This window comes from Procambarus clarkii, chromosome 14 (genome assembly GCF_040958095.1).
Source record: "Procambarus clarkii isolate CNS0578487 chromosome 14, FALCON_Pclarkii_2.0, whole genome shotgun sequence".
Classification (NCBI taxonomy): Eukaryota; Metazoa; Arthropoda; class Malacostraca; order Decapoda; family Cambaridae; genus Procambarus; species Procambarus clarkii.
The window spans coordinates 1,898,157-1,910,817 of record NC_091163.1 but is presented as its reverse complement, the minus strand read 5'-3'; the positions used below and the strand labels follow the sequence as shown (position 1 = coordinate 1,910,817).

The 12,661-nt window shown below is 50.4% G+C and overlaps 1 protein-coding gene across 1 annotated transcript in view; it reads left to right on the top strand.

The window, feature by feature from the left end:
- The window catches only part of LOC123771076 (apoptosis-resistant E3 ubiquitin protein ligase 1), a 405,663-nt gene that overhangs the window by 48,828 nt on the left and 344,174 nt on the right, over window positions 1-12,661 (top strand). Inside the window, exon 4 of the mRNA XM_045763392.2 lies at window positions 3,468-3,587. Within this exon, the coding sequence (XP_045619348.1) occupies window positions 3,468-3,587 (120 nt within the window). The remainder of the gene's footprint in view (window positions 1-3,467; window positions 3,588-12,661) is intronic.

The following is a 12,661-nucleotide window of genomic DNA, read 5'->3' as shown; positions in this document are numbered from 1 at the left end:
TTTTACTGCTAGGTAACAGGGGCATAGGGTGAAAGAAACTCTGCCCATTGTTTCTCATCAGCGCCTGGGATCGAACCCAGGACCACAGGATCACAAGTCCAGCGTGCTGTCCGCTCGGCCGACCGGCTCCCCCGACTTGGTTGGAGGTGCTGCTTTACTCGGTTTCCAATCCTGAGGGGCTTCCTGCGGCTCCGCCTCTTTTTGCGGATCAGTTCAGTCCTGTACAAGGCTGGTTTGTTCTTCCCCTCATATCTTCGCATCTCGGGTATTTGTCTCGAGTTCTCGTCGCTTGTGTAGGCACTGGTGGCTTCGTTGTTGGTCTCCCACTTGCATGCTTCCTCACTGTGGCAGAGTGTAGTTTTCCTGGCGGTCCTTCTGGTTTTCCTATCACTGCGAAGGGTTCCTCGTTCTCTGATTGAGTTGTCTTTCCCTGCGGGGTTGTTCCGGGGACAATCGTCTGGTGCCGTGTACTGTTTCCTCGTCTTGGGTGGCGCTGGCGGAGCCGCTCCAGCTTGCATTCGGTGATGCTGTTCCTTCTGCTTCGTTCGTCTTGCTGTCTTGGGCGTTGTTTCACCTCTGGCCTGCTCTTGCGCTTCCGGTGCCGTCCTGGTCATTGGCCCGGGTAGTCTATTTTCTTTCTTCTACTCGGTTTGTCGTGATCCCTTTGGTTCTGGTGTGTTTTTGTTTTGTTTTTCAGGTCTCCTTCTTCTGTTGGTGTTGACCTTTAGGGGTTGGATCCGGCTCTCCTCTAGCACTCGTGTTTTTTCTGCCTCGTTTGGTCCTCGTGGTAGGTTATTCGTTTGATGCAGTCTCCTACTTTTCGGGTGATGTTTGGGTTTGCTGCTTTCCAAAGGGGTCCTTGGGTTTGTAATAACCCTGAACTCTCGTAATCTCTCTGAACGCTATCCCTGTTGTAATTCTCTTTCTCTCTTCACTCAATACCCCAGCTTAACACTGTTACAGTCCAGTATGACCCCTCACTGGACTGCCACGAATATAAGAGGAATATTAAATGAGGAAGATACATCAAGGACAAGGGTTATTAAGTTATGAAAATAATTATAAATCATTAAAACCATTAAACACTGCCACCACCTTCCCGACCACCCATACCTGAATGTGTCTATCACCGATCCCCCAGGAAGGCAAGGAATCAGTAATCATGGACTCCTGGGTAATATGAACTTCAGTAATAAATTTTGGAAAATTAGTTTGTTTAATTTACTTTACTTATTTAAATCCAAGGGCAACTTTAGTATCTATTAACTGTAGGAGAACATGGGGGTTTCCAATTCAACACATAAAAATGACAAAGTAGAGAAATATATCAAAGGGGAGTTAAGTGAATACCACTGGACAAGTTATACAATTTATTTTATGAAACATGTAAATTAAGTCAATTTGAACATATACCCTATTCTATTCCCCTAGAGGCACAATGGATATCTACTGAGGACATGAATCAAGTGCACAATACCTTAACACCGCACTGAGGCCAAGATGTTGATGGCTGCCCTCAGCCCCTTGGATGCGGGCTGCGTCCCTTATTCCCCACACTCCCAAGACACACTACTGAAATTTTGTTTTACTAGCTTATTGCTGGAAAGGATTACTCCTCCCACCATCTAATACAGCCCCAGGGCTCCACCCATTATTTTGGCAATGGCCAACCATTTAACACTAGGCCTGAGGTCTGCCTCTCTAGGGCCAATAAGGACTTGGCACTTATCTGCCGCCAATCACCTTCCATGATCTGCCGTGGAAGGCTACTTGAATTCCTGAAGATTGAGTCAGCTCTCTCCAGCTATTAGAAGGGAACAAGGCACCTCTATGAAGCCCAGTGCCCTCCGAGCAATGTTTACCACACTAATAAATTATGTTCAAGCCTGTCTCCTCCAAGATAAAGAGTAGGGACATTTGACTCGCCTGGTATGGGGAAGGGACCGGTGAGAGGGGAAAGAGAAGGAATGAGAGGTGGATGGAGAGGGAAAACTGAGTGGGGGAGCCAAAGGTATCACGAGGGCCAGCTGCAAGACCACCCTCAGGTCAACCTCTTGGCCCTGACAAATGGGCGACAGAGGAGGAGACGAATGACAGGCAAGGGGAGGGGAGAAAAGGGGAGAAGGAAGGAGGGGAGAGGGGAGAAGGAAAGGAGGGGAGAAGGGAGAACCAATGATCTGAGCACCAGATCATTACAGGTTGCTGCTTGGTTGGTCAGGGCCTGGCGTGCTTCCTTTGTTTCTCGGTTGCGGCTCTTCGCTGTTCTCTGCGCGTCTTGGCCTCTGGGGCTGTGGACCCGTTTTGGTTTGCCCGGGTGCCCTTCCTTCCATCCTTCCTGTTCTGGGATTCGGGTCTCCCAAGTTGTCTGCAGGGTTCTTTCATTTCGTCAGTGGTCTTGTTTTTATGTTAGGGCGTGTGATGTCTGCCTCCCGAATCCTTCCCTCTTTTCCTTATCTGTGATGAGGTAGCTCCGGGGAGCCGACAGAGCTTCCCCCAGAAAACCAGCATTGAATGTAATGAAACGCCATTTTCTGGGTAAGTTCCGGAGGCTCCCTGGCATCCCTCCCTCCTTCCGGTCGGCGGTGTTTTTTGTGTATTTTGACATACAGCCTAAGAACTGCCAGTTGGATCGCCGGCGCGGAGGGTCTGGAGCTCGCCCATCCCCCTCCCTGGGAGGGGGGTTATGCAGATGGCGACACGGCGACGTGATGACGTCATGTTAGTTTGAAAATTTTGTTTAGGGAGTTCTGTCCACCCGTTCGGCTTTCAGTAGCAATATTTTCACCAGAATAGGGGTTTGTTTTGAGGCGCCTACCTTTCTGGGTGCCTATCCCAGTCGATGGCAGACATAGAATGCTCCCAACCACAAGGGGGGTTTCATAGGCCATTGCTCCTCGTGCCTCTCTGAGGGGGTCAGGTTCTGGCTCGTGGTCCCTGGTAGGCAAGAACTCCAAGTACTTTGACTGATGCCAGAAAGTTATACATATCCATTCAGCCTGGATAGCTCCAGGGAGCCTCCGGGACTCGCCTAGGAAGTGGCGTTTCATTACATACAATGCTGGTTTTTTCTTATTGCCATGAAGATACATATTGCCGTACTGTATTATACTGAAATGGAGATGTTAGGTTACAGCCTTTATGATCTTGCTCACAAAGCTAAAGGGAAATTTTGTGATTGATACCAATGTAGTTTTTACTACACTAAGAGTTTGAGTCTCCTGAGATTGTACAGCATATTTTATAAATTATTCAACTCTTTTGTTAGAATATTTTAGTTAACATGAAAATTAGCATACATTTCTGTGATAAGAGTAGAGATAAATAGTTTAGTGATACACGTGCGTTTGTAGATTATGGTGTCAGTTATTTTGTTGTAAGTCTGTTTCCCCTAAACAGTAAAAAAGCAACTCTTTCTTAACTTGTTGTTTATACTTTTTCTACCACTTGCATTTTTTTGCATGTGCCAGGCTGGAGACTTTAGGCATACGCACTCTCAAGGAGGCTGTGTACATGGTGGACGCTTTTCCTCTCGAGTTTAATGACGATAAAGATGACCAACTTAATACCCTCCTTCACAGCCTTCCCAGGTGAGTAATGACTCTTGCAGGTTTAGTATTGATCAGTATGACATAATGGTTAAAGTTATATCTTGGCTTACCCCTCAGTAGCTTCCCTGTGCTTATGCACTGGACATTAGTAGTCAGACCAGCCAGTAGTAGGTACCTGCGAGACTTGCATTGCCTACCTGGGACAAAGGTATTTACAATTTACTCTTGCCATTTTTACAAAGACAAAGGTATATAATTACTTGTAATTTTTGTTGGGGACAGATAGACTTTGTATATATATACTTAAAGCTCATACTGAGATCCCTCAAGGTCAAACTACTGACCCTCCACAGGATGCAACCCCACAATAATTGCATAACTCTCAGGTACCCATTTACTGCTAAGTAAACAAAAGGCATTAGATGAAAGGAAACATGCCCAACCATTTTTGTCCCACCTGGGATTCGAACCTGGGATTCCCGCTTGTGAACCGAGAATGAACTCGACCATACTACTGATACCTTCAGACCACCATTTAATTGTAATAAGAGAAGGGCACAAAACACTCAAACGCTCTCCAAGAATATTTTAGAAAATATTGAAATACCAAAACAAAACCTTGACAACTACAAGACAAGCAAGTCAAGGTCACACTTGTCCAAGCACACTTGAGGAAGCTGGCACAGGAAGATGGGGCACAGTACCAACTAAGGAACCGACTCAGAAAGGAGTATATCATCAAGCTCAGCACCTTATTTCTAAACTAGGGGACCCCTCACTTGCTCCTGAAAGAACCTCATCATGGAAAAACCAACATCAGAAAGAAGCATTAATAAAAATCAAAGAAGAATGGAAACTTACCAATCCCAAGAAACAGAGATGGTGCTTACTGGAAGAGAAGAGCCACATCACCATCATATGAGGTGACTTCCAGGCCAACAAGTTGCTCACTGTCATACCTGATGGCATTAGAGGTGCTCTTTACAGGAAAAAGTAAACTAATTCTGACAAACCTCAAAAATCCAAGCACTGGGACCCAGAGATCATAGATTTAACCACTGCACTGCTCACCTGATTTCGGCAAAAACTTCTTAGTGCAATTGTCAAGGCCATATTTTTGTTGTTTCTTGGGGAAGCCTGTTCGGCTCCCCGGAGTTTACTAGGCTGATATGCTTATGTCAGACTTTGGCATCAGTCATGTGTATGGAGTTCTGTGTTCTATCTGGGACTGTGAGCCAGAACCTGGCCCCCTCAGAGAGGCAAGGGAAGCAATGGCCTATAGAAACCCCAGTGTGGTTGGAAGCATTCTATGTCTGCCATCGACCGGGTCAGGCACCCAGAAAGGTAAGCATCCCAAAACAAACCCCTATTCTGGTGAAAATTTTATTACCAAAAGCCGAACAAGTGGATAGAACTCCCCTAAAAGAAATGAGCAAACGAGCATGACATTACACGTCGCCACACTGCCATCTGCGCAGTTCTTCCCTCCCTGCAGCTCCCCCCTCCCCAGGAGGGAGAAGGGGGAGCCCCCAGACCCCCCCACGCTGGCTATCCACCCTTCAGTTCTAAGGCTGATGCTAGAGGCGGAGATCGTGTGCTCTGGCTCCAGTGATTGCAGCGCTGTGCTCCGAGTGTGGTGGCTGTCTTCCAGGGGTGCGAGAGCCAGGAGATATTCTACAGTACTCGAGCTGCATGCGCCTACGGTTCTTGTCCCTAGGTGCCCTGTAAGTACTGCCCTTGGGACTTTGGGCCACCTTCCCCAAGGCTTTCGGGGCTTGCCTCCAGTTTACTGTTCAGTTTTCCGGCTGCCCTTTAGGTGCTTGGCGATTTTGTCTTCCTTGTTTACCTTAGGGTAAGAGGCATTTGCACTGGTATAGGGCGCAGGGTGCTGCGCAGCTTGTTTTCACCATTCATATCGGCCGGCTCTGTTCCTTGGGGTACGTTGTCCTCTTGAGAGGTTTTGTTTTTCTGTTTCCTTGTGAGGGGTTCTGCCCTGCTTTCCCCATTTCTGCTTGTGGCCTGAGCACGGTTCTTCTGGTGGTGCCCCCTGCTAGGTCCCCGTGAGTGTACACATCCCTGAGGTTCAGCTTTAGTAGGTTGCTTGGTAGTTTTAGACGCCGGTTAGCAGTACCCTGCCTGGGATTCCCTGAGCATGAGTTCCATCTCAGGACCCTGGGAAACCCCCTAGGGGATGCGTGGGTCCGATGCATGTGTCCCCGGAGTCCCCTCTCGCTACATGCAAGTTCGAGGGTTGCTCGGTCCTCTTGTCTCAGTGTGACCCTCACTGTTTTTGCCTCCGTCACGCTGTCTGTTGGATTGGTGACACTTTCGACCCAGAGTCCTGCGAGTTTTGTTGCTTGCTAGTGACTCAGTTTACCCAATCTACTGATGATGTTCTACGGGTACAGGCGGCGCAGGCATTGCATGAGCGCTTTAGGCTATTGCAGCGCGCTAGGTTGGCTGCTCACTTGGATGCCCTGAGGCTGCCTCGTTTTGCCTATAGGGACCCGGACTTGAGGGGTGGGGGTCGCTTTGACCTTGGTTCAGTCCACACCCCTTCGTCCTTACCCTCCTGTGGTTCGTTCTGGTCCTCCTCCCCTGCTTCCGGCCCCGAAATGTCTAAGGGTTTCAGAGTCGGAGCTGGATTTAGATGGTCTTGAGACTCGAGCAGTTTCGGGGGATGCCACTTCCGGTGTGGCAACGGAGGTATTCGAGTCCGATCTTCCTGCCGAAGCCTCTGGGTCTGACCAATGGGCCCCCCTTCCATCCGTCTTACTCGGCTACGCCAGCCTTTTCTTTAGGGGCCGGTGCTCTGGGGGATGACTCGGCCCTGGGTCCTGCGGAGGAGGATCCTGGGGCGGGGAAGGGGCTGACTTGGGGGTCTTGGGCCCTGCTGGACCCTGTCTGGGTTTTACTGTCCTCTGAGTGGGACTTATTGTTACAAGAAGTGGGGTTCTCTTTCCCCCCCCCCCCCCCTCTGCGTACAAGTTCGATTTGGTGTCTGCCCCTCCCCGGGTGCGGTTCCATGTCCCCCCGGGTGAGTCGGTTCTGTCCTTCCGGAGGTTTTCGGCTTACTACATCCTACTGTCTGCAGTGCGGGCGGCCCTAGCAGCTTACCTTCCACGCGACCCAGATTATGCCTCGCTTATGGATCCGCCTTCTTTCAGGTTTGGGCCGTCGTTCCCTTTCTGGGTCTGTTACGAGGTTCCAGAGTCGTCCTGGCTGGCGGACTGTCCTGTGTTTGCTTTGGAGGCTTGGCATTCCTTCTGTTGTTCCTGCACACTTGAGTGGCGCGAGGCTTTGACGGTGGTTCAGGTTTTCTTGGAGGGCGACCTTGAGCACCTCAACGAGTGCTTGTTTGCCCCTGCCCTTCCCTGGGATGTAGACGTGATGCAGCTCCATGTGCAGGTTCCCTCCCTTTTGGTGGCGCAGGCTGCTGAGGACTTGCGCGCTGTGGCCTCTTGGCTTCAGCCTTGCGTTTCTTTTCTCTCCTGGAACTGTCTTCTGACAGGCTTGCGAAGGATGTGGGGACGCTTGGGGCCGTTCCTGGGTTCGGTGCCTTGGGCTCGGCGGCTCGCTCATTGGCTGCCTTGTTGAAGCTCTTTGCTCCGATCTTGCGGGAATGCAGTTTCACTGTTTTATGCTTCCCGGCTTGCGTGTCAGCAAGCGGTGCTTGCCTCCTCTGAGGAATCTGCCTGGGCCCTGGCTCATAGGATGTCTTCACCTTTTTGTCCTCTGCTTTTTGGACCTTTGGCCATGGCGCAGTACAGTGGGGCCCTGGATTTACGATGGTAATCCGTTCCCAGAGACATATCGTAAGTCGAAACGATTTTTCCCATAAGAAATAAAGGGAATTGAATTAATCCGTTCCACACTCTCAAAAATATTAACTTAAAAATACATTTTATACTGAATACAATTTTTTCTCTCTAACTACAATACAGTACATATGTTTATCTTACCTTTATGGAGGACTCTTGATGGCGTATGGAAGATGCTGAGGGAGGGAGGTTGAAGGAGAGGTGTTACTGTTTGGAAGGGGAGTCCCCTTCCATTAGGCAGTGAGGACTTCTCTGGGGTACACACTCTGGCAAGTTTTGCCTGCATACTACTAGGACCTGCTTCTGGCTCACTGCTTGATTTTCTCACTAGAAATCCTTCCATTGAAGATTGTTTTTCTTTTCTTTCCAACACTTGTCTGTAGTGAGGCATCACATTGTCATTGAAAAGATCAATACAACGGGCTGTTACAGCTTTATCTGGGTGATTCTTTTCAGCAAAACTTTGCAGTCCTTCCCATACTGCACACATTCTCTTAATTAATGAGTTTGAAATATCCTCTAATGCCACTGCCACCTCTGAAGATTTATTATACTGCCTAGCTAGTTCAACAACACTAGTACCATTTTCATGTTTATGTATGATCTCTTGTTTTCCTCTATGGTCATTCTTATGTGTTTTCACATGTTGAACCTTACCACTGACTTTCTTGGGACCCATGGCATGATATATAATAATTAGTTTTTATGTTCAAAAAACAAAAAATCACTACAAAAACGGAATTTCTTATAGGCGTGATCATCACTAAGCGGGCAGCTCTAGTAAACTGAGGCAGGTCAGCCCGGGTGACCGGGAACCATGCGCTCAGTCGACCCAAACGTGTACCAACAAATATCGTTAGTCAATGACACTATCGTAAGTAGAGTCAAATTTTTCGATCAAATTTACATCATAACTCGAAAGTATCGTAAGTCGAGTTGCCACTGTATATTCAGACTGCTTCAACCAGTTGCCGTCCTATGTCAGACATGTTGGTTTTCCAAGGGTCCCAGGAGGGGCATTCCCGGATGGGTCGTGCCAGGGCTCAGGTTTCCTCTCGTAGTGGAAGGCCACAGGTGCCAGTTTCGGATTCAGCTCCACCTTCGAACCCGCCTTTGTCTGGTCGGCTCGGTGTTCGCTCTTTGCGAGGCTTTGGGTCTCGTAAGGGGCGCCGGCCCTTTCGCGGTTCGCCCCATTGATGGGCGAAGGGGGGGAGGCTGGCGCTGTTCGCTCATGCCTGGTCCCACAATTTGTGTGCATTTCGGGTCGTTTCCTTCAGCCTGTGGTGGCGTTGGGTGGCTCCCTCCTCGTTCGGGGCTGGTGGGGCAGGCCTCTTCTTGGTCTATTCTCAGTGCCGAAACGGGACTGTGTGGACCTGGGGTTCGTTCTGGACTTGTCCCGTCTGAACCCTTGGGTTCATTGCCCCTCCTTTCAGATGACTGTGCTGTCCCAGGTTCGGCTCCTTTTGGCATCAGGCTCTTGGATGGTGTCCCTGGACCTTCGGGACGCTTATTGGCACGTCCCGATTCATCTGGGGTTCAGGGACTGGCTTGGTTTTGTCATGGGGCGTCAGGGTTACCGCTTTCGTTGTCTCCAGTTCGGGCTGAACCTGCCACCTCATGTGTGTTCACATGCCTGACCCGGGTTGTTGTAGCCCGTCTGCATCTCTTAGGTGTTCGGGTGTTGGCCTACCTCGACGACTGGCTGGTTTGGGCTCCCAGCCAGTCCTCTTGTCTGCTAGCCAGGGACTTCGTTCTTTCTCAGCTCGCTGGCTTCGGGTTCTTGGTGAACTGGAGGAAGTTCCATTTGGTTCCCTCCCAGGTTCGGACCTGGCTGGGCCTTGTGTGGGACTCTTGGACCACTTCCTTGTCTCTACCTCCGGGGTCTCTCCTACGGCTGCGATCCCGCATGCGCCTGTTTCTAGGAGGCTCCCGGGTCACCCGGCAGTTGCTCGAGGGTCTGTGCGAGAGCCTGAACTTCTCGATGATGGTCTACCCACCAGGTCGGGTTTGATTTCGTCGGCTATTCTGGTTCCTTCTGGGACATCCCTTCCGCCTCTCTCACGATCGCTGGGTTCGGACCCCAGGGGCCTTATGTCGGCTGTTCTGGTTCTTTCGGGGACGTCCCTTCCGCCTCTCTTGCGATTGCTGGGTTCGGACCCTGGGGGCCTTACGTCAGCTGTTGGGTCGCTGGCTTCCTCTTCGGGTTTTTCGGGGTTCTGTGCCTTGGCGCCTGCCCGAGCTCTCACTCGATGTGTTCACAGACACATTGTCTTTCGGCTGCGGCTTTGTGACCAGTGCTCACCAGGTCGGCCAGGGACGGTGGGGTCCGTCCTTCCGTCGAGCCCATGGCACGGTGTGGGATTTCGCGGTGGTGTGGTTTGCTCTTCGGAGGGTTCGGGTCACCTGCGGTTCGACAATCTGGCTCCATTTAGATTGCTCCCCTGTGGTTCATTGCCTGAACCAGGGGGGATTCGATGAGGTCCCTGGCTCTTTGGCGCTGGTTGCTTTGGGTGACTCGTCTGCTGAGTTCTCGGGGTTTAGCTCTCCTGGCTGTTCACATGTGGGGAGTGTCCAACGTCTTGGTTGACAGCCTGTCACGTTTCGTTCCCCTTTCCACGGAATGGACAGTTGACGCTGACTCCTTCCATTGGCTCTGCCAGACGTTCGAGTGCCTCGAGGTGGGCCTCTTCGCACGGCATGGTTGCAGCGCCTTCCCCTTTATGTAGTGCCCTTCCCCGACTGCGGGGCCGTCGGGGTCGATGCCTTTCAGCAGGACTGATCGAGGTGGGGGTTCCTGTACCTCTTTCCCCCAGTTCAGCTGGTGCTCCAGGTCCTGACTCGCTTGGAGACTTACCAGGGGAGAGTAGTCCTCTTGATCCCTTTGTGGCCGGCCCAGCCGTGGTTTCAGGTGCTGCTTGCCCGGTGTCGGAACCCGGAGGTTTTCCCGTGGCTTTGCCTCTTCCAGCAGATCGAATCGGAACTTTACGTGGCTGGTTCGATCTCCTCGAGTTTTCGCGTATGGTGTTTTTGACTCGAGCTTATAATCATCTCTATGGTCATCAGGTGTCATCCTTGTTAGTGTCCCACCTGTGGGCTTCATCTCGGCGGCAGTATGAAGTTTCCTGGCAGTCCTCCTGGTTCTTTTTGCATATTCGTCGTTGTACTTCACTTTCTGTTAGGATGGTGTTGTCCTTTCTCTCTTGCTTGTTCCAGGACTGTCATCTTATGCCTAACCACCATGCCTCGTATCGTGCGGCGCTGGCGGAGCCGCTTCAGCTTGCTTTCGGTGTTGATGTTACATCTGCGCTGTTTAGCAAGCTGTCTCGTGTGTTGTTTCACCTCCGGTCTGCTCATGCGCTGCCTGAGCCGTCCTGGTCTTTGGACAGAGTGCTCTCTTTTCTTTCTTCTCTTCGGTTTCTTGTGGCCCCTTCGGTTCAGGATTGTTTCTCGAAGGCTCTTTTTCCTGTTGGCATTAGCCTCTGTGGGTCAAGTCAGTGAGCTTCATGCTCTCCTCCGGCGCAGGGGTTTCTGCTCCTTCAATTGTGGCGATAGGTTTGTTCGTCTGCAGTTCGTCTTTTCTGGCAAAGAATAAGACTGCTGCTTTCCGGAGGGGTCCTTGGGTTATTGATGCTTGTTTGATTAGGCCGGGGAGTGCATCATGTTTTGTGTCCGGTTGCAGCCCTCCACAGTTATTTGCGTGCCATGGCTTCTGTGTCCGGGGGACGCACTTTGGGTTGATCCGGTTTTCCCTTCTTCCCTGTTCGCGGGTGTGGGTCTCCCAGGTTGTCCGCAGGATTATTAGGGCTAGCCAACCTGCGGTCTCTCCTTGTGCCCATGACGTTTGCAAGTTCACTGCTCTTGCCGCCGTCTTTGGTAACATGTCCTGGGCTGACATTCGGGCGCGGGGATTTTGGCGGTTGAATAGGGTCCTGGCTGCTTGTTATCTCATGAACGTTCCTGGGCCTAGTCGGGCCTATGTCACGTGGGGGTCGGTGGATGCAGCCAGTTGTCTCAATTTCGAGTTGAGTGAGTAGCGACCGCCTCCTGGGTAAGTCCCTGTAATTTTTTATCTGTGGGTAGTTAGCTCCGGGAAGCCGATGGGGCTGCCCCCAGAAAACCAGCGTTGAATGTAACAAAACACCATTTTCTGGGTGAGACCCGGAAGCTCCCCGGCATCCCTCCCTCCCTCCGGTCGGCAGTTTTTCGCGTGTTTTGACATCCAGCCTCAGAACTGAAGGGTGGATAGCCGGCGCGAGGGTCTGGGGCTCCCCCTTCCCCCTCCTGGTGCGGGGGCAGCTGGACAGATAGCGGTGCGGCAACGTGTGACGTCTTGCTTGTTTGTTCGTTTTTAGGGGAGTTCTATCCACTTTTTCGGCTTTTGGTAGCAAAATTTTCACTAGAATAGGCGTTTGTTTTGGGATGCTTACCTTTCTGGATGCCTGACCCGGTCGATGACAGACATAGAATACTTTCAACTACACAGGGACCAGTGACTATAGACCAGTGCTCCCCATGCCTCTCTGAGGGGGGCCAGGTTCTGGCTCGTGGTCCCCAGTAGGCCCACAGAACTCCATACACATGACTGATGCCAAAGTCTGACATTAGCATATCAGCCTAGTAAGCTCCAGGGAGCCTCCGGGTCTCGCCCAGAAAATAGCGTTTCATTATATTCAACGCTGTTTTTTTTATAAATATTCAGGTAAAGTTAATGTCAAAATGTTTCCAAACTCAACTATTTCCATTTCAAAATACAATGAGTAATGAAAACATTAAAAAACATTAAAATATAGCCTAATTAAAAAAAATTAGCAACTCTCAGAGCGCCTAAAGGCGCTTTGCGCAATGCAGTGGTTAAGTTAACTGAACAAAGCTGCCAAAGAAATAAATACAAGAAAATTCACTTTTGCAAACATAATGGTAGATGGTTGGAACAAGTTAAGTGAGATGGTGATGTAGGCCAAAACCATTAGTTGTTTCAAAGTGTAAATGATAGATAATGCTGCAGTCCCCGTGGTGCAGTGGTAAAACACTCGACCGGCGCTTCGTGAGCACTTTGTCCTGGGTTCATATCCTGGCCGTGGAGGGTTTACTGGGGGCCAATCCTTAACTGTAGCCTCAGTTCACCCAGTAGTGAATAGGTACCTGGTTTTTAAACGATTTGGCAGGTCGTATTCTGGGAAAAATTAGGATTAAGGACCTGTCCAAAATGCTGTGCGTGCCAGTGGTTTTACAAGATGTAAGAACTCTTGTGTATATAAATAAATAAATAAATGCTGGGAAGCTGGGACTCCA